Genomic DNA, 18670 nt, shown 5'->3' with positions numbered 1-18670 from the left:
CTCTCTCTCTCTCTCTCTCTCTCTCTCTCTCTCTCTCTCTCTCTCTCTCTCTTTCTCTCTCTCTTTCTCTCATTGTGAGTCTATTAAGTTCTTCTCTTCTTCCACAAACTCATCACTTAGTCCCCGTCGCTATGAGCTCGGACGTTGCCGTTGCAGTTTCATCTGAGTCTGTCACCGAATAAAATAGAAATTTTATTCAAGTTAAAAATAGACATGCATGAGATCATTTTTGCATGTAATTTCTAAATTTTCTCATCCAAATTTGATCTATGTGATTGAGTATTTTAGTATGGGATTATCGTAGTTTTGTTGCGACACTAATGTAATAAAAGTTTCAATAATTTCATAACTAATATATGAGATAGACCATATTATTAAAGTAATAGAGAAATAACATTCAGATTTGCGCGTAAAATTTATAAGAGGTGATTATCTCAGGAAAATATATATTTATAACCGAAGTAGAAGATTGTTAGGAAATTATTATTTCTTAATATATATATGGATAATACATATATTAATTATAATCGCAAATTAAGTAATTTCACATTAAATGACTTATATAACAGTGATCTCATTTATTGTCATAAATGTTGAATTAAATAAGTCATTATTACTTTTGATTTGGATAAATGAGATTAAAATCATAGGTACTATTTTATTTGAGTTTTAGGGTTTAATGAGTGTCACACTCAAATATAAATAATGACTTCAGGATTTTGGTCTCCAAGACATCAAACTCGCCTTGGTAGCTCTTTTCCCACAGTAAAATTGTGATTCAGACCTATCAGAAATACATAAGATTTTGGTTGACGAAGATCAAAGAACCACAAGAGGCAAGCTCTCTGATTTCAATCATACTCTCGAATGAAGAGACGCTTCTACGTTCTTAGTTATATTTTTTTATGCTTTAACATGGATGATCTTGAGATTGAGAAATCCTAAAATTTTCTGCTAAAATAGAAATTTTATTCAATCAAATGATAATAAATAATTTTATTGAATTAACTTATATTAATGTGATTATTGGATGATAAAGAATGCTAGAAAAATAAATAAATAATATTTTAAGAGTAGAAATATTAAATTGTCATTTCAATTTACTTTTTTAATCAACGATAATAAATATCTTAAATTAATTAAATTTTTACAAAATTATACACCTAAAACTATTTCATTTTTTCAAAAATCTTTTGAAAATACAATGGTTCAATGAGGAGTTAATAGTCAAAATCGTCCCTGAAAGATACCCCGATCTCCATTTTAGTCCTCGAAAGATAAAATTAATCAAAGTCGTCCCCGAAAGTTAATCACGTTGGTCGAGTTTGTCCTTCCGTCATGTGAGGTAGTGACGTGGCTAACGTTTGGTGAGGTGGAACGTTAAGTGCCAGCGTGGAGAGGTCCAGCATGGCAACCGTTAATGCTGATAAGATATGTTTGATTAGTTAGATCAAATTAGTCCTAATGTTACAACCCTAACCCCCAATCTGAAGCATATATGTGCGCGATTCTCAGGTGGCGATGTATCTTTGAGGAGTCGCTGCTATGATGAGTGGAAGCCGGAGTGGTGACCTGCCGTCGCAGTCTATCGGTAGCCATGAGTCGAACTCTGCCATGCGACGGAGGAGGAAGATGAAGGACCAGACTTGCTTTTGTGGGTTGAAGACGACAATCAAGAAATCCGGCACAAGAGAGAATCCGGATAGGTTGTTCCACACTTGTGCCAGATACCCGGTGAGTTAGGTTATGATATATTAAGCTTGTTTTCAATATTCCTTTGTCTAGTATGCTGGGTTGTTGAAATTGATTTTATTTTTTTTGGAAAAATTCAGAAGGAAAGTCACTGCAACTTCTTTAGGTGGGTTGAGGAAGATGGGTATGTAGCAGGGGCGGAAACTGATGCAGAGGTTGGTGGGGACTATGATGAATGGAGACTGAATGTGTCATGGAGATTGGGTAGCTTGGAGGGTGAGGTTAGAGCAATGAAGATGCTGATAATGTTGCTGTCAGTTGCAGTGGTGGTGGCTACTGTATTGTGTGTATCACTGTTGGTCACATTAATCTCCAAGTAAAGCCACAATTGGAGTGTTATGTTCTTGTGTGTTAGAGGTGTTGTTATATCAGAGAAATTGAATTAGTTGATATGTAATGATGATGTTAATTATGAATGAAAGTATGGTTTAATTGTCTTTAATTTAACATAAACTTGTTGTTTAAGCTTGATGGGTTTCACTGAGAATACATGATGGTGATGTGTGAACTATTATAAGTATCTTTTCACCAAATATAATCATATATAACAGTAGACAAAGTAATTGTAATCCATAACAAACATCATAATTATATTGATATCATAATGTCTTAGTAGACACACCACAAAGGTGAGAAAGGATCCAGACAACACTGTTGAGACAACATTGTTCATGTAAACAAAAAAACATACTAGGCCTAATTTAAATGATCCTGAACACAGAGGCTGTTTACAGAGCCATGTTCCCAAAAAGCAAACTTTTCAACTACATACAAAATATATTTCCTAGTTAAACATATTAATCTTTCTTTCTTGGACGCTTGAACCCTGGAGTAGGCACGAATGTCATGAAGGTTTGCATCTTCTTTGCAGTGGCAGAAGTTGTTCCTTTCAATGTCTCAGCAGATATGGCCACAGGTGACTGGGTGGAGGCATTTGATCTTGCCTTTTTTTTTATTACATGCAGTTTGGGTGGCCTGCCTCTCTTTTCACCCTGCATAGGCCAGTTGCAGACCAATTAATTTCAAGTAAATAAAACAAATGCAATTGGGCAGAATAAAAAGCAGCAAATAAATAACCTGAATGTCTTGAACAGGCAGTTGGGTATCTTGCACTGGTTGGTTGACTTCCACAGCAGGTTCTGGCTGGACTGGGGGAGGAGGAAAAGAATGTGATTGAACTTCATTGTTGGTGTTTGGGTCATCTGTAAGGGGAGCAGGCCCATTAGGAAGGGCAACCTGAAGTTGCATTTGCCTAGCTTGATCCTCAGCATCCTCCTTTTTCTTCTTTGCACAGCTTCTCTTGTTGTGTCCAACTTCACCACAAAACATGCACCTAATTGGGTTGTACTTCCTCTTCATCTTGGTGCTTGACCCAACTGGCTGCTCTCCTTTGTCCTTTCTCCTCTTCTTGGTAGGCCTCCCAGGTTTAGGCTTGATTGGGGGCGGGACAGGGGCAGGTGAAGATGTTTTCTCCCACAAATCTTGTCCTTTAACCGGGTTAACATTGAAACAGTATGTCCTTTTATACGCCTCCATTGTCAACAACTCATGGCAATACTCCTCAATTCTCTTACCATTTTTGTCTTGAATTGCTGAAATTGCATGCATACATGGCATCCCTGTGCCAAGTGTAGACAGACAAAGTTAATGAGAAAACCAAAAGCAACTCTGACTAATTCATGCTAAGGGAAGCATCTATAGGGTCCGAATGAATTACCTGTGAGTTGCCAGAATCGACAGGTGCAAGTGTGCTTTCCCAAGTCGACCACCATGTTTGTGGGCCAGCCATGTACTTCAAACAGCTCCTCTTTTTCATCCCCGCACCATTGGGGAGCCCAATGACTAGATAACTTTGTCATGGCTTCTAGTCTGCTTTGCTTAACCGGGGGTAAAATTCCTTGATAAGTGCTCAACTTCAGTTTGTTATCGACCATGCTCTTCATGATTATTCTCCTCACCTCTTCAGCCAAAGTTAAAATCGGCTTGGTCCTCTCATGCTTTATCTTAGCATTGAATGATTCGCAAGCATTGTTGCAAATATTGTCATTCTTAGGGTCCTCACTGAAGTAAGCCTTAGTCCAAGCCTCCTTCGGCCACTTTTCAAGATACTGCCAAGCCTGTTCGTTAATCACTTTTACTCTCTTCATGTTCCTCTCAAACTCATTACGTGTCCTTGATCGAGCACACTCCCAAACCAGGTCTTTCAACTCCGTGCTACCCCATTGTTTTGAAAAATTCCGCCACAGATGCCACACACAGAACCTATGCTGGGCCATGGGCATGACTTCCTTTACTGTTGGGATGAGTCCCTGCCAGATACAAAGAAACCCAAAAAGATTGTTAGTCAAAAGAATCCCTCAATCATGATCATTAAATCAATTTAGTCCCAGAAGTATAACTAATTAAATCAATTTAGTCCTGACCTTCTGCATGTCTGAAATGAGGCACAAGTTTTTGCCAAGGAAGTTGCTAAGGTCTGATTGCAGGAGCTCCAGAAACCATTTCCAGTTGTCCTTGTTTTCCACATCCACAATTGCATAGGCAACAACAAATATGTGGTTATTGGCATCCTGAGCACACGCCGTCAATATTTGTCCACCATGCAGAGTCTTAAGAAAAGCCCCATCCAATCCTATCATCGGTCTACACCCAGCCTTAAATCCTTTTTTACAGGCATCAAGACACACATAGAACCTCTCAAACTGAGGAGGACCCTGTGGCATTGGGATTACACCAACTTGAACTGTAGACCCAGGGTTACTTGTAAGCAACTCATTTGCATAGTCCCAGATAAGTCCATACTGAGCAACTTCATCACCCTCTACCACTTTCCTAGCAGCTTTCAATGCTCTAGTGATGCAGGTGCTGTTCAGGTTTACGTTACACTTCCTCACAAACCACTCATACACTTCACGATGTCTCATTGTAGGATGCTTCCTAAGTTTTGGAACAAGTTTGCTTAGTGTCCACTGTTGGGTGGCTGCCCTGTTTTTTCGCCTTCTAGGACAGATATGGTTGTCAACCAGGGTTTTAATCTGCCACGACCCGTCTTGCTTACTTCGTGCACAGTAAACTACCCAAGGACAACCCTCAGCCTTACACACAGCCCTAACCCTAACATTGTCATTCTTTGTAAACAATATGTTTCTACCTAATTGGATTGTGTAGTCCCTAGTTGCATGCATAAAATGTTCCTTTGATTTGAATATCATACTAACCTCAAACTTGAGGTCCCCGAACTTTGCCTTGTCATTATACTGGGGATAGACAGTTGGTGATTCCTCATCAGAGTCTAGTTCCTGGCCCGAGTCCTCCGAGTGCCATGAGTTGAGATCCGAATCATTGTCCTCAAGGGGATTATCCTCTAGGTCTGCCAAATGGAAACCACAAATTAAGTAATCAATCATGTGACCAAAATTAAATCAACATCTACAAACCAATTGATTTAACCAAATACCTGAGTCACTTTCATCCTCACTCTCAGAAGCTTCATAGCTTGAATCGTCAGTCTCTATTTCTTTCTCTGCCAATCTGGTCTTAGCAGGCTTGTGCTTCTCCTTAACTTCCCTTTTTTTGTTCAGCCTTGTAGAGTTGACACCATCATCACTGTCACTGCTAGATTCATCATCTCCTAGCACCCTTGGAGGTTTGTAAAGGCTGTCTTCAGCACTCTCATAGGAGTCATGAGAGTCACTGTCTTCCTCAACCTCTATTGCCTTCACATGCCTGCCTGCCCTTGTGGTGGTAGTGACCTTGGCCTTACCTTTAGGCTGAGTTGTAGCAGGGGTAGGTTTGGTAGGCTGACTATAGGCCTTTCTCTGCTGTGATGAAGTTTGCATGGGTTCATGTGACTTCTTGGTGGGCTGAGATGATGGTCTGCTGGGCTTAGTGGTTGGTCTAGTGGGCTTAGTTGATGGACCTGTGGGCTTCAATGATGGTCCAGTGGGCTTAGTGGGCTCCTTAGTGGGCTGCATTGGTTGCTTAGTGGGCTGGGTAGGCAGTTTACTGGGCTGACTTGGTTCCTTTGTGGATTTGGTAGAAAATTTCTTGGACTGAGAAGGCAACTTTGAAGGCTGAGATAATCTGCTTCCTTCAGCTGATGCCTTCGTGGACTCAGAGCTTGCTTTTTGGTGGGATGGTAACTTGGTGGGTTGAGACTGATGTCTCTTGGTCTGGGTTGGGTTAATTTTAGGCACATCTCCTTCCTGCTCATCAACCACACATGGCTCTGAAACACCATGCTCGAAATACAGGTTGATCAAGTTGAAGTTCCTCCTGCAATCCTTCACCATTGCAACCAAATCATCATCTGTGGCCAGCCTCCTCAGCCCATATTCAAGGGGAACTCCTGGAGATTTCCACCAGCACTCCCTAGCCTCAGCATATCCCAGTTCGACATAGTACCCCCTCACAAAGAACACGTCAAGTGTGTCAGCTTCAACTCCCATTAACACCTCTGTGTGATCCGGTTCATAGTACAGATATCCACCCTCATCCTTTTTAAACTTCCCCCATGGTGAAATACAAAAGTCATCGGAGGACCCTCCATCTACAAGTGCAAATAAATGTAGTCAACATCAAAATCTAAAATAACTCCTCTCTTACAACTGCATGTAAACACACAGCAAACTACAAAATCATAACCATCGCAAACCCTCAACTCCCAGAAAAACCCACCACATAAGGACCAGGAAACCCCTAACAAACGCATACAGAATATTGTGTAGCTAGTCCAAACCCTAGCCTCACTAGATGGTTCTTAGAACTAAGACACCCAAAACCAACGGACACCAACATTGCAAAATCAACAGAAACTGTGAAAAAAATTAAGCCTTACCTATGGCAATTACTGTTCCTTCCTCCAACTACGAAACTCCTCAGCGACCTCCTCCAACGTAGCAGGGCCTACTCTTCTACAAGCCTCGCACACACGAATGCTCGATAACGCCACCAAGTTCTGATCAAAGGATCTTTGTGCAGAGTACCAGGGTAGAGAGAAGACGAGGGATTTTGGAGCGAAAGTGGAAGAGGTTTGTTACGAGAGAAGAGAAGGGCAGAACGTTTGAATATCCACATGTGGCTCATAAACGACGTCGTTCCACTGATTTGGGGCTGAGGATATGAAACTACGTCGTTTTGCACCTCTCCACGCTGGCACTTAACGTTCCACCTCACCAAACGTTAGCCACGTCACTACCTCACATGACGGAAGGACAAACTCGACCAACGTGATTAACTTTCGGGGACGACTTTGATTAATTTTATCTTTCGAGAACTAAAATGGAGATCGGGGTATCTTTCAGGGACGATTTTGACTATTAACTCGTTCAATGAGAGGTTGACTATTGAGAATTGAATATAATATTTTTAAATTTGTATTTTCAATAAAAAGATGTACTTAGTGCTATCCATCCTAAATAATTCTATATTCACTATTACTTATCCATCTAAATAATTTTAACATTGATAGAATATTATTTTTAAATGCAAAAATTTAAAATATATTTATTCTATTTCAAAAAAGAGATGTAAATACAGTAGCAGACATCATGGCAAAGACTGCAATGAGGACTATTTCTCCCCAAGTGGAGCTTCCATTGCCTTGGAAGGAGTTTGAGAATAGTATTCAGCGGGACTGCCTTTCTTAAGCAGTTTCTTGTTTTTTTTTCTTTCTTAGTTTTTGTTTATTTTTCTTTTAAGTCACAAAAAAAAAAAATCACTACAAAATAAAAAAGTTAAAATGGCATGGAGATTAAGGCGGTTTTAAAGAACCGCCATATTATCGAGTCATTATGGCAATTTTTCCTACTGCCTTAGATGGTTTTATATATTTTGGCGGTTCTGATGATTATGGCGATTTTGAACCGCCGTTTTCACGCACATATAAAAAGAGAAAAATTGCAATCCCTGGCTCATTCAACGCCGTTCTTCCTTTTAGCTAGGGCTTCTATCCTCTCTGAACATACAACACTCTCATTTCCTCAATGTAAAGAAGCTCTCTGACAACGCCTTCTTCCTTCTAGGGCTTCTCCTCTCTTCGCCGGTTGCGATCTCTCCAGGTACCTCTCCTTCTCAAGTTAAACCGAAACCGAAACCGAAATGCTGTTTTCGTACATAGAGAAGCCGAAATCGAAACTGATGCTGTTTTATTTTGTTTTTTCTTTTGTGCTGTGGAGACGAAGATTCCGGCGAGAGGCAAGGCTCTGGTGGCTACTGACCTCAGCATTTCGATTCCAGAAGGCACCGATTTCTTTGTTTTTGTTTGGGTTAGGATTTCAAAATTGCTTTTGGTGCTGATTTTTGGGGTTTTTGTTTCTCTGCAGCTCTGTTAGGGATTTTTGGGTCTTCCGTTGAAGCATTGGATTGACGTTGGTGCGGGGGTGATTGACGACGATCTCAGGTCTTCTTTCGCTTACTTCTATTAAGGTGTTTCTCTCTCTCTCTCTGAACTCAGATCTTCTATTGCTTACTTCTATTAAGGTGTTTCTTTGATCTCTGATCTCAGATCTCAGATCTCAGAAAAACCTTGCCATCGATGTGTTGTTGACTGGGATTAGACTCTTGCTTACCGGTTGCGGCCTTGCCTTCAGTTACAGGGCAAGCAAGCAACTTGTGTGGATCACGCTCATGCAACACATGAAATTTAGCTTCATTTCGATACTGTGTTTGAAAGTTCAGTGTATGCCCGTATTTCCTTTTCACAAATATCAAAATTATTGGCTAACCTATCTTCATATTCCCTTAAAAAAGGGAAAAAAAGTTCTTCTAAGTTATAATACAGACCTATAATGGATAAGGAAAGAGGGTGTTTTTAGTGTGGAAGTGATTTGAATTATTTGTGTGCTAATACAGACAGAGAGCTCACTGAACTTTTATTCATTATTATTGATTGATGTTTGTGTGCCTTGTAAGGCTGGCATCTCATTATTCAAACTATTAGTTTATCCGCCTCTTTTGCCTAGTTAAATAGTTACTTTATTTAGCATATAATAATTATCTATAGTAGTAGAACTACAATTACAACCAAGTTGCCTGCATGTTCAATGGCTCAAATTGATTAATCATTTCAAAAAATGTTAGGAGATAATAGTTTTAGTGTAAAATAGAAGATAATTGGCTAATATTAATTCAAATGTAAAGTAAAAACAAAGAAAAAGTATTAGTCTAGTCATCCAAAATTTTTTTATGTGACTTACTCTTTTTTCCTTTTGCTATTGCTTCTATTAATACGTGGACTGTGGTTCTGGAAAATGAAAACTTGGTAAGAGTTATAACAAAATTGATTATGGATGGTCGTGGTTTATATGTAAAAGAAGATTTTTTCTTTGAGAAAAAATTCACCACTTTTTTGTTATTTTGATGTGTGTATTGGACACTGGTTGAGCTGTTTCTTTGATTTTGGACTTGCTTCTTAGGCACTTAGAACCATTTTGTTTTGCAGTTTGGGAACTAGTTTATGAGGCAATAACTGAACTATGTTTGCTTTGTTTTGCTTACTTCTATTTAGTTCTCTTTATTTCTCAAGCAAAAGGAAGCAACTCAAGTAGTGTAAAGGTGTTATTCAAATTGTGTGTGTTTTTTCTTCTGAAGTTGATATGTTTTGCTACTCAATTTTGTCATGCGTTGTTGAAATATGAGTGATTATGTTGCAGTTTGTGTAGTATGTTGCAGTTTGTGATATCCAACTATATTTAACTCAATTTTGTAGAATTCTGCACTCAAGGTTCATATCTTCTTCATTATTAGGTAACTTTCTTTTTCCTCTGCTAAATTATTCTGAGTATGCTTCTCTGTCTTGACTCTTGACCTTAAAGGGTAATCAAATATCTTTTCTTTTTGTGCTGTGTTTTACTTCCTGGTGTTTAATTTTGAACTTGTTTGAGGAAAGACACTCATATACATACATACACACACAGATGGTTATCATTTCTAGTAGTTGTTTGTTGTGTTTGTTGCTGTATCAATGAAAACCTAACCTTCTGTTTCCCTTCAAACTTAACCACCTGAACATATCATACCATAATGCTTGACAATTTGCAATAGTGAACGACTTATTGCAACTTTTCTGTTTGTTCTATTTTTCATTTTTCTGCAGGAGGACTTTGATGAATTCAGCGATGTTGATGAACTATACAGCTCATTGCCTTTAGATAAGGTGGAGACTCTTGAAGATCTTGTTACAATCCCCCCTGGCCTATCTAAGGTATTTGTTTGCTCACGATTGTTTTGTTGCAAGTATACAAGGGATCATTTAGTAATACATATTGAAGCATATGTAGATTCAATTTACCACATTGGGTCATTGATTAATTTTTCACGGCAAATTTTGCTGGATTCCTTGCTGGGCTATGCAGTTTATGATGGTAATGTATTATAGAAGTCTAACATTTAATTGATGGGTGATGCGGATTTTAATTTCGGAAGTGGTTAACTCTTTACAAGATACCCTCCATGAACCTCTTAATTGTGGGAGTCTAATGCACTGAGTTATCCTGTTTTTATTGGTTATTTTGACCCTAGGTTCCTATAACATTCTCTTTAACTTGTAAGAACAATTCCTTTTGGAACTCCTGATTTGTTTTGTTTTCTGGTAGGCTACTCCTAGTCTCAGCTTGAAGAATACTTTGGCTGTTTCAGCATCACAATCAGCATCAGCATCTGCCTCACAAACATCTGTATGTATTTCATGTTTATATTTATATGGAAGGATGCAGGAGTCAATGTTGTTGATATGAAAACATAAGAATGGTTTTCAGAAACCTTTTGAGGGATTATATGTTAGGATGTTATTTTTTTCATCCCATAAAAAAAGGGCTATCCCGTTCTTTTTATGTGGCCTATAAGCAATTTTGATGATGTGATCTTAAAGCATCTGTCTAATTAAGAGTAATAGTAGTTAAGATTTTCAGATAATTATTGGTATCTCACCTAGTGGGTGTAGAAACAAGCGTGCATCTGCCATTTTAGTATGTAGTACCTAACATTAAAAACTTTTTTTTTTGTTATTGGAGTGGAGATTTCTTTTGCCAGTTTCCTTTTTAACCCAAAAAATGAATCACATAACATGTTGGGCCCAATCCAAACAATCTGAAAATTCAATCGTGGACTCTCTTCAAAGCATTACTAAATTTCATTCAAATTGGGCTAAGAGAAATAGAGATATTTAGCCAAATACAACACCAAAAAATAAAAGATTGTGGATTTAGTTTATGTCTTGTTTAAATTGTACTTTATGAGAAGTCCTTATAGGTATGCCGTTTCGCTATAAGTCCTTTGTTCACTTATTTATGTCTACCTACCCCATTTTAGCATTGGTAAAAGTGTAAATCCTTATTTCAAACCACAAATATATGTGCATCAATATACTAATTATCTAAATTAAGTTAAATATATTTAGATATAATATATCTATCTATATTTCATCTGTCAAACACAATTTTATGTTTCCGTATCCCTATCTCTATGTCCTGAAATAAACAGAGCCTAATTGTCATTTACTTACTTAATACCCAAAAAAAAAAAAAAGATTTGGATCCTGTATTTTGCTGACACTCTTGTTCTTCTTCACTACTCACCGAGTCATCATTGATCAGGTTGAAACTATCACATTCTCCCGTTCGCAGATCGAAATCTAAAAGATCCCATCTTTCACGAACCTGAATTATATCCATTCTCGTTTCCAATGCCAAATGCCTGGAAAAGAGACAAACCCACGAGGCTACTCTCCCCAAAGTTCCTCTTTTTACTCTTCTCCTCCACACTCATCCTCATCTTCATCTTCCTCTCCTCTTCTCGCCCCTCCAGCCCTAACCCTAACCCTAACTACTTCGCCCTCAACAATCGCCTCTCGTTTCATGCAATCTCCCCCTTTGACTGCTTCAATTCCCCACAGGCCCACCCTGTTATCGCTAGCACCGTCGAAGGGGTTCGCTACCCATTCCTCTTCTCACTCTCCGATTTTGGAACCCTTCCCGATAAGCCCCACAAGAACATCGTCAGGATCCTCAAAGGTAAGCCCTTTCGGAAGCCCGACATATCCGTGACGGTTCAGGACATTCTGGAGAAGGCCAATACCGAAGGGAGAGATGGCTTTTTCGTCGACGTGGGTGCCAATGTCGGCATGGCCACCTTCGCCGCTTCGGCTATGGGCTTCCCGGTCTTGGCCTTTGAGCCCATCTTTGAGAACTTGCAGAAGATCTGTGAAGGGATTTTCTTCAACAGGGTGACCAATTTGGTTACGTTGTTTGAGGCTGCCGCTTCTGATCGGCTTGGTAACGTTACGGTTCACAAGGTGCTATTTTATTTTTAAATGTAATTTTGTTGCTTGAATTCAATTTTGGTTCCTGTATTTGGCGTTGATTTATTTGTTTAGTTGTTTACTTGAGCTATAATTGTTGAAGGCTGATACTAATATAATAGCTCAGAAAATAATCCTTTAGGTGTAGGGTGAATTTTGGAGAGTAGAGTAGGAAATTGCAGCTAATGAGGATAATTGAAGAGCTCAATTGTGTCGCATTTACTCTCTAAAAGTGTAAAGTAATTAGAGTGGTTAATGTATATCAGGAGTTAGTTTGAGTTTAGTAACTACACTAATTACTAATGGAAATTGAAAATGCAACTGTGAAGTTTTACATGTTAATCCTATGTCTTATGTAATCATAATTAATGGTGATGTCTCAGGGTTGCTTCTAGTTTAGTCATAGGAAGCAATGAGTGATATTTCAGTTATAGTCATTAGTTTATGTTGAAATAGATTGCGAGTTCTGATGAGATCAAATTTTCTTTTACTTGATTCATCAGTTGGTTGGTAGGCTGGACAACAGTGCTATCTCTGCCACAGGTGCAAAGTTGGCATTCAAGTCTAATGAAGAGGTTGCAATTCAAGTAAGGACTGTTCCTCTTGATGAAGTGATTCCGGAATCGGAGCGAGTGCTTCTGCTTAAAATAGATGTCCAAGGCTGGGAATATCATGTCCTCAAAGGAGCAACAAAGTTGCTCTCAAGAAAGGGAAGCCAAGCACCATATCTCATATATGAGGAAGACGAGCGTTTGTTAGAGGCCAGCAATAGCACTTCCAAAGAGATCCGAGACTTCCTAAGTAGTGTGGGTTATAATGATTGCACCAAGCATGGCACGGATGCACACTGCACCAAGAAGGATGTAAGATGATTGATTGTGTAATTTTTAGTTTTCAGATTTGCAGCAGCACCTTGATGGAAAACCAAGTCATTGCTCTTTTTCTGGAAAAGCTACTTCTTGAATGGTGAATTTGATTAGAGATGCTGATGGAAAGAAGTTAAGATGGGAGGCAAAACTACGCCGCCAACGGCAAACTCGGTAGTTACTTGATATCACACGAAAGTATATCTCTCTGTAGAAATTGGGAGGGAATATGTTCTAGACATGAAATTCTCGTGATTCTTGTGTACATTAATATATCTGTGGGTGTCTTTGAGGCTTGTATCCTAGATTTTAAATGTGAGCACTGAGCAGTGATTTCCAGCTACAATTTTTTTTAAATAGAAATTCAAATTTTCATTGAAATCTATTTATAACAGGTTCATACATCAGTCTATGAAAAGGATTTAAAAATTAAAATTCATGATATCATTTTTGGTGTCATAAAACAATATGGACGTATAAATTATAGAGTGAACCTATCATCTGTAGCAGCCAACAGAACAGAATCTATACATAGGTATTGTGTACGTTATTCGATACACCTTCTATGATGGCAAATAGCCAAATACAATTGATCAATATCAATGGAAACCGAAAGTATCCACATATGTTCCAACAAGACTCCAGAATATTATTGAACGAATTTTATCTTCTTGGTCAACATTGAATGAATTCTTTAGCTTCAATTTGTGTGCAATTTGAATCAACAGAGAGCAATGTGCAGGAGTAACAGGAACTCTTAATATCTGCAATACAAACACCAATATTCTTATCTTCAGAAGCCTTTTTACAAGGACCATACTCACCATAAGATTTCTATGGTTTCCGAGGCATCCTAATTTTAAAAACATTTACACTTAGGAAATTTTAGAACCCTTTTGTTCTATGGTGTCATGATCAAATACCATTTTGTGCAGGCATAGATGCTACATATACAAAAATTCTGTTGATAAATAACATGTTTTACATTTTCACAAGTGCCATGTAACTTGTGGGTTGTGGCAAACCAATTTGGTAACTACAGCTTTGTGGTAATAAATACAGAATATGGGATTGATACCTGAGGATCTAATCACACAGCTAGCTCTTTAGGATTCTTTTGGACCACTACTTTTTGAAGGTCCTGCTCTTTCCACCATAACATCATAAAGCTGCTTCCCATTCTGCTTGTCATACACAATAAATCATCAAGAAACAGTAAACATGAAGAAAATGTTGAATCTGAAAATAAATATAAAATTTAAGTAGCTGGAAATGATTTCCTATATTTATTATACTTACAAAGATTATTGGGAAGAAATGAATTTGTCGCTCAGGCTTTGTTTGTGTCTCCTTGAAGTAGACTAAAATAGGGAAGTTAGGCCACCAGAATTCCCAATTAACAAATGTTGAGTACCTGAACAGCAAATAAAAGCAGGGTTTTCATTCATGCTACTGCTCTGAAACTCCAATTGGTATATACAATAAATTTGATTCTTACTTCCAGCGGTTTTTTCCTCCCACAAATGCATTTTCTCCTGATTCCTCAAGCTGGTCACCTATCCTTACTTCCTAAACCATAAATTTTCTCTCACTCATATATACATAATTAAAACTACAAAATCAAAAAGCATCAACAATACATTTAGATGAAGACAAGATCACAGAAATAATATGCAGATTAAGTTATACATTATGATTATATTGACTAAAAATGAATGGCTATTTGATTTTGACAGAAGCGAGAGGCGAGAAGGCAACAAACCAGAGCCTCATCACCAAAGACGAATCTCACTCTAGTGGCCTGAGGGAAAGACAAATAATAAAAGAAAAAGTCAGCTGCCAAAAATGGAATGGAAAAGATGATACATATTGTAGTAATCAGAGTGGTAAAAAAGCAGCTAAGAAAATGATACAGCTTCTTTGAAACAAAGTACTTATATCGTTATGCAAGTTTGTGAGACCCTCTTTATTACACCACCATTTACTGATAAATAATAGTTACCTGAACCAAGAGAAGCAATCCAAGAAGGCCAACAGGAACTGCAGGTACCAAATTCTCTGTATAGGCCAACCCACCAGCAACTCCTGATAGTACAATTTTGAGTCAAACAGTAATCTAGGGAGAAATTGAATTGGCTCATTTAAGTAATGGTAAAAGTAGTTTGCAAGATATGCTTCCCTTTCATTCCTCTAGATTTTAATCCACCTTGCTTCCAAGAACATATGCACATTCAACTCGTTATGCCATCCACCATAAAATTATGTGCTTAAAACACATACAAATAAAGAATGAGAAGAAGTAACAAGTATCTACCAAGTAGCACAATTGGAATCCTATAATCTGGTTCTGGAACCACTGTTTCTCTGGTCCTACTCTTCACCCTCCTTCCAAGCTGTCAACGAAAGAAAATTCACCACAGACCACAGCTAGAATTCAATAGTTCATGTTATCTCAATTACATGCAAGAAAATTAACATAAGAGCCATAGAAGGGTGAAGCAGTAACCAGTGAGTTAACAACTAAACGGTTTCCATGGTTGTTAATAGCTATTTGTGTCCCACAGAAACTTGGATTACACAAAACTTGTCCGCCAAATGAAGTCCTGAAAGCACTCAACTTTCCAATCTCTTCCCTCCTCCCTGAAACAAACACATAAGACATTTAACTGAAAAGGGAAATGAAATCTTGAAAACAAACCAGGGATTATGCTTACTATGGATCGGAAAAAAGCTGTGTAGAGACAACAGAGTGCTCGCCATTTGTTTATGTTTCTCAAAACCGAAGTGTAGCAACAAGAGGAGTGTGTATAAAGTGGGGGTGAAGTGTGATTACCGTTATGCCAACCATTTTGTGTCATCAAAGTTGTCGTCTTTGGAGGTAAATCAGGTAATTGGAACATGCCCAAGGGCATTGAAGGAATAAAGGAATAAACTTTTACCTTACCCCACGAACTTGAGGGCCTTATCTCAGTTATCTGCTTCAACTCTGTTCTTTCGTTGCCACCAAGAAGTTGAGAACTGAGAAGAACTCACTCTCCTTCTTCGACCTTGAGATTTTGAATGGCGCACTCTCTTTGTTTTGCTCCTATTTGTTCCTTAAAGTCCTCGAACCGACCAGGTACCTTTAACTTTCTCTGTGAGTGTGCTTTCTCGTGTTTTGCTGGTTGTTGCAGTGTTTATGTAATTGAATGCGACTTCGTTTTACTTGAAATAGGAGTAGTTACTGGAAATTCGGTCGAAAAGCTTTTCCGATAACAGAAGCATGCCAGAATGCTAAAGCTCGAAAATTTCAGTCTTTGGAGGTTAAGGTGAGATTGAATTCAGTGTCCCATTTATAAAGTATGATGCTTTGTCTTTTCATTTGTTTTATATCATAAATGATAATTTGTTCGCAGCAGAGAGAGACCATTGGAGCTGAGCTTATCAGTTATTTGTGTTCAGTATTCAATCTTGTGATAATTAAATTTAACTGGCTGGGAGAAAGAAAACTTATTCAGCATTGAACTTTGTTGTTAGGGACCTTCATGACATTGGGCGATCAATTTCCATTCTTTGTCAAAATAGTGGAAATTCGTTAATTGTGAAGGGTTGAATTTCTATGAAAGGATTTTGGTCATTTGAATTTCATAAATTGATTCTTCAGGACATGAGTATATATTTAGTTTTTCTTGAAAAATTTGATGTGGTAGAGCATGTATCAAACGTCGCTAGTTTTCTATTTATTGTGTATTGCAATGCAAGCACCTTGAATTCCTTTCTGAGCTTGATTGAATACAGGCTGCGGAAGACAACAGTCAAACCACCACAAAAACAAAGACCATTGTTTGTCCTGACTGTGACGGAAATGGTAAGTGGAAATGTTGGATTAATTGCCTTTCTATGTTGGTTTTCCACTTTTTTATACTTTTCTTAATGAGTACCTTTATCTGGTTTCATATAGCAATTGCTAGTTTCATTTATCATCCCTTTTCCTCGACAAGTGTTTGGCAATAGTGATGGAAATCTGCACCAAATAATGATATTACCTTACAATGACAATGGTATGCTAGTTCTATTAGGGATCTTGTACATTTGGAAATGTGGTAGTGGCTCAGCCTTTATCATTTCATTCTCCATGTGACAAAGCAATTAATTAGCCTGGACATACCTTCACATAGTATTGGTAATCCATTGCCAATGATAGTCCTCTCCTTTTTGTATTAGTGCAGAATATTTATCATTCTTGATGATAAATCATGGTTTCTCACAATGCTTACTTGATGCCAGCTTCTCTTTCTTTTACTTTTTATTTTTAATTTTATATATATATATGTTGGTCACAATTAGAACAGATAGTTCTAATTTCTTGATAGGATGAGCTGGCAGATGTTTAAGTTTGTTCTTGATAGCGTTCCATTAGAAATATCTTCATTCATGTATAAATCTTTTGCACTGGTTTATTATGCTTTTGTTCTACTATCAGGTGCAATCTTATGCACTCAATGCAAAGGCACTGGAGTTAACTCGGTAGACCACTTCAATGGACAATTCAAAGCTGGTGGATTATGTTGGCTATGCAGGTAATTAGATCAAAATGTTCAAGTATGAGCATGTGTTCTGAGCTATTTTTTCTGTGGTATTTGTTTTTTTGCTATGCCATTATGTACTTGTATGTATCAATTTCCAATAGAAATATTGAGTGTATGTATAAACATCATTGTCGCTGCCACATCTTGCTTGCATCATGCGATTTCAGCAATACTGTAATAAGAGTCGGAGACTGAGAGACAGACTGAAATAAGTTTCAGTATTGTGTTTGGTGTAAAGTGGGAGACAGAGACTGAAATAAGAATGAAACTCTAATTTAATTTGTACAAAGGGTAAAGTTTGAATTAATTAATTGAAATGGAGGTATTTTAGATATAAAATGTTATTAAAGTTTCAGTCTCCGTCCCAAAAAATTTTAGTCTCCTGTGTCCCCACTGAAATTTTGGAGACAGAGACTGAAATTTTAGTATCAGTTTCTGGGCCAACAAACATGATACTGAGTCTCAGTCTTCCAGTCTCCGTCCCAGTACCTCAAAACAAACGCTACTTTAGTCTCAGTCTCTCTTCCAAATGCTACCTAATTGTGTTGGTATGGATTGCCTGTCCGACATGACTAATATACTTCTCGTATTTGTATGACTTCTCTTCCCCTCTTCATAACATTGTTGAAAATTTGGGTACGAAAAGCACTCAGAATATAATACTTTGTTCAAGTCTATTAAACATAATGGCAAATCTCTTCTTTGTTTGTGATTAGCTACAATGGAATCCTATCAAACATACATGTTTCTTGCAGGGGTAAAAAGGACATTTTGTGTGGAAATTGTAATGGGGCTGGCTTCATTGGTGGATTCATGAGCACATTTGATGATTAGAAGATTGCCTACATTGAATTTTTGAAGATTCCCCATGGCTAAAGGAAGAGAAAAGCAAGTTGGAATCCGTTTGTTCATTTTCTTTTTTGTTGTATGTGTGATCAATGTTATAGTACTCTGCAGCTGTGACAATAAGATTTTGTTTGAGTTCATGATTGTTCCTTGGTCGATTAAATAATCTTCAGGTTCTGTATAATTAGTATATGCAATTTGGAAGATGTTCAATTGATATTTGATAATCACTTTTCAATGTCAGACTAATAGTTTGAAGAAGTTTATTTTTCTTTTAAATGAATTTTTAAGCAAGTTTCAGTTTGGTTGGTTCCAACCAAAGGGATACTCAGTTAATCATA

General features: G+C 37.8%; 3 protein-coding genes and 1 pseudogene across 9 annotated transcripts; 3 read left to right on the top strand and 1 right to left on the bottom strand.

Moving 5' to 3' along the window:
- On the top strand, nucleotides 1492–2217 carry LOC110264704. Its single transcript, XM_021106760.1, has 2 exons — nucleotides 1492–1734; nucleotides 1833–2217. Exons 1-2 carry the CDS (start codon nucleotides 1546–1548, stop codon nucleotides 2070–2072), a joined length of 429 nt encoding a protein of 142 aa, XP_020962419.1. The 5' UTR covers nucleotides 1492–1545; the 3' UTR covers nucleotides 2073–2217.
- LOC107610052 lies at nucleotides 8070–14887 on the top strand. Of its 7 annotated transcripts, none has more exons than XR_002350251.1 (7): nucleotides 8070–8178; nucleotides 9461–9498; nucleotides 9848–9955; nucleotides 10347–10427; nucleotides 11346–12043; nucleotides 12553–13109; nucleotides 14652–14887. XR_002350251.1 is itself a non-coding variant. In XM_021106144.1 (7 exons), the coding sequence occupies exons 6-7, from the start codon at nucleotides 11435–11437 to the stop codon at nucleotides 12919–12921; spliced, it is 978 nt and encodes a 325-aa protein (XP_020961803.1). In that variant the 5' UTR covers nucleotides 8070–8178; nucleotides 8258–8431; nucleotides 9461–9498; nucleotides 9848–9955; nucleotides 10347–10427; nucleotides 11346–11434; the 3' UTR covers nucleotides 12922–13298. The 7 variants fall into 7 exon arrangements, 6 of the variants coding, with proteins under 6 accessions (XP_020961803.1, XP_016167603.1, XP_020961802.1 ...); XM_021106144.1 differs by lacking the exon at nucleotides 14652–14887 and adding an exon at nucleotides 8258–8431 and having other exon boundaries at nucleotides 12553–13298; XM_016312118.2 differs by lacking the exon at nucleotides 14652–14887 and adding an exon at nucleotides 8343–8431 and having other exon boundaries at nucleotides 8076–8178; nucleotides 12553–13298.
- Nucleotides 13326–16051, bottom strand: LOC107610054. Its single transcript, XM_016312120.2, has 9 exons — nucleotides 15630–16051; nucleotides 15422–15555; nucleotides 15230–15308; nucleotides 14918–15000; nucleotides 14678–14716; nucleotides 14414–14484; nucleotides 14215–14329; nucleotides 13994–14096; nucleotides 13326–13679 (listed from the first exon to the last, which is right to left on the bottom strand). The coding sequence occupies exons 1-8, from the start codon at nucleotides 15673–15675 to the stop codon at nucleotides 14022–14024; spliced, it is 642 nt and encodes a 213-aa protein (XP_016167606.1). The 5' UTR covers nucleotides 15676–16051; the 3' UTR covers nucleotides 13326–13679; nucleotides 13994–14021.
- Nucleotides 15961–18590, top strand: LOC107610056 (annotated as a pseudogene).

This window comes from Arachis ipaensis, chromosome B07, assembly GCF_000816755.2.
Source record: "Arachis ipaensis cultivar K30076 chromosome B07, Araip1.1, whole genome shotgun sequence".
NCBI classification, from domain to species: domain Eukaryota; kingdom Viridiplantae; phylum Streptophyta; class Magnoliopsida; order Fabales; family Fabaceae; genus Arachis; species Arachis ipaensis.
Note: the sequence above shows the minus strand (reverse complement) of the source record. Positions and strands in the feature narration are given on the sequence as shown.

What these genes read in the sequence shown, in the direction of transcription:
- LOC110264704 (XM_021106760.1), top strand. Translation starts at nt 1,546, where the DNA reads ATGATGAGTGGAAGCCGGAGTGGTGACCTGCCGTCGCAGTCTATCGGT. An exon ending in ACACTTGTGCCAGATACCCG is followed by an intron (nt 1,735 to 1,832) that starts GTGAGTTAGGTT and finishes GGAAAAATTCAG; the next exon opens with AAGGAAAGTCACTGCAACTT.
- LOC107610052 (XM_016312119.2), top strand. Translation starts at nt 11,435, where the DNA reads ATGCCAAATGCCTGGAAAAGAGACAAACCCACGAGGCTACTCTCCCCA. An exon ending in GTAACGTTACGGTTCACAAG is followed by an intron (nt 12,044 to 12,552) that starts GTGCTATTTTAT and finishes TTGATTCATCAG; the next exon opens with TTGGTTGGTAGGCTGGACAA.
- LOC107610054 (XM_016312120.2), bottom strand. Translation starts at nt 15,675, where the DNA reads ATGGCGAGCACTCTGTTGTCTCTACACAGCTTTTTTCCGATCCATA. An exon ending in GATTCCAATTGTGCTACTTG is followed by an intron (nt 15,001 to 15,229) that starts GTAGATACTTGT and finishes TTGTACTATCAG; the next exon opens with GAGTTGCTGGTGGGTTGGCC. An exon ending in ATTTCTTCCCAATAATCTTT is followed by an intron (nt 14,097 to 14,214) that starts GTAAGTATAATA and finishes TATGACAAGCAG; the next exon opens with AATGGGAAGCAGCTTTATGA.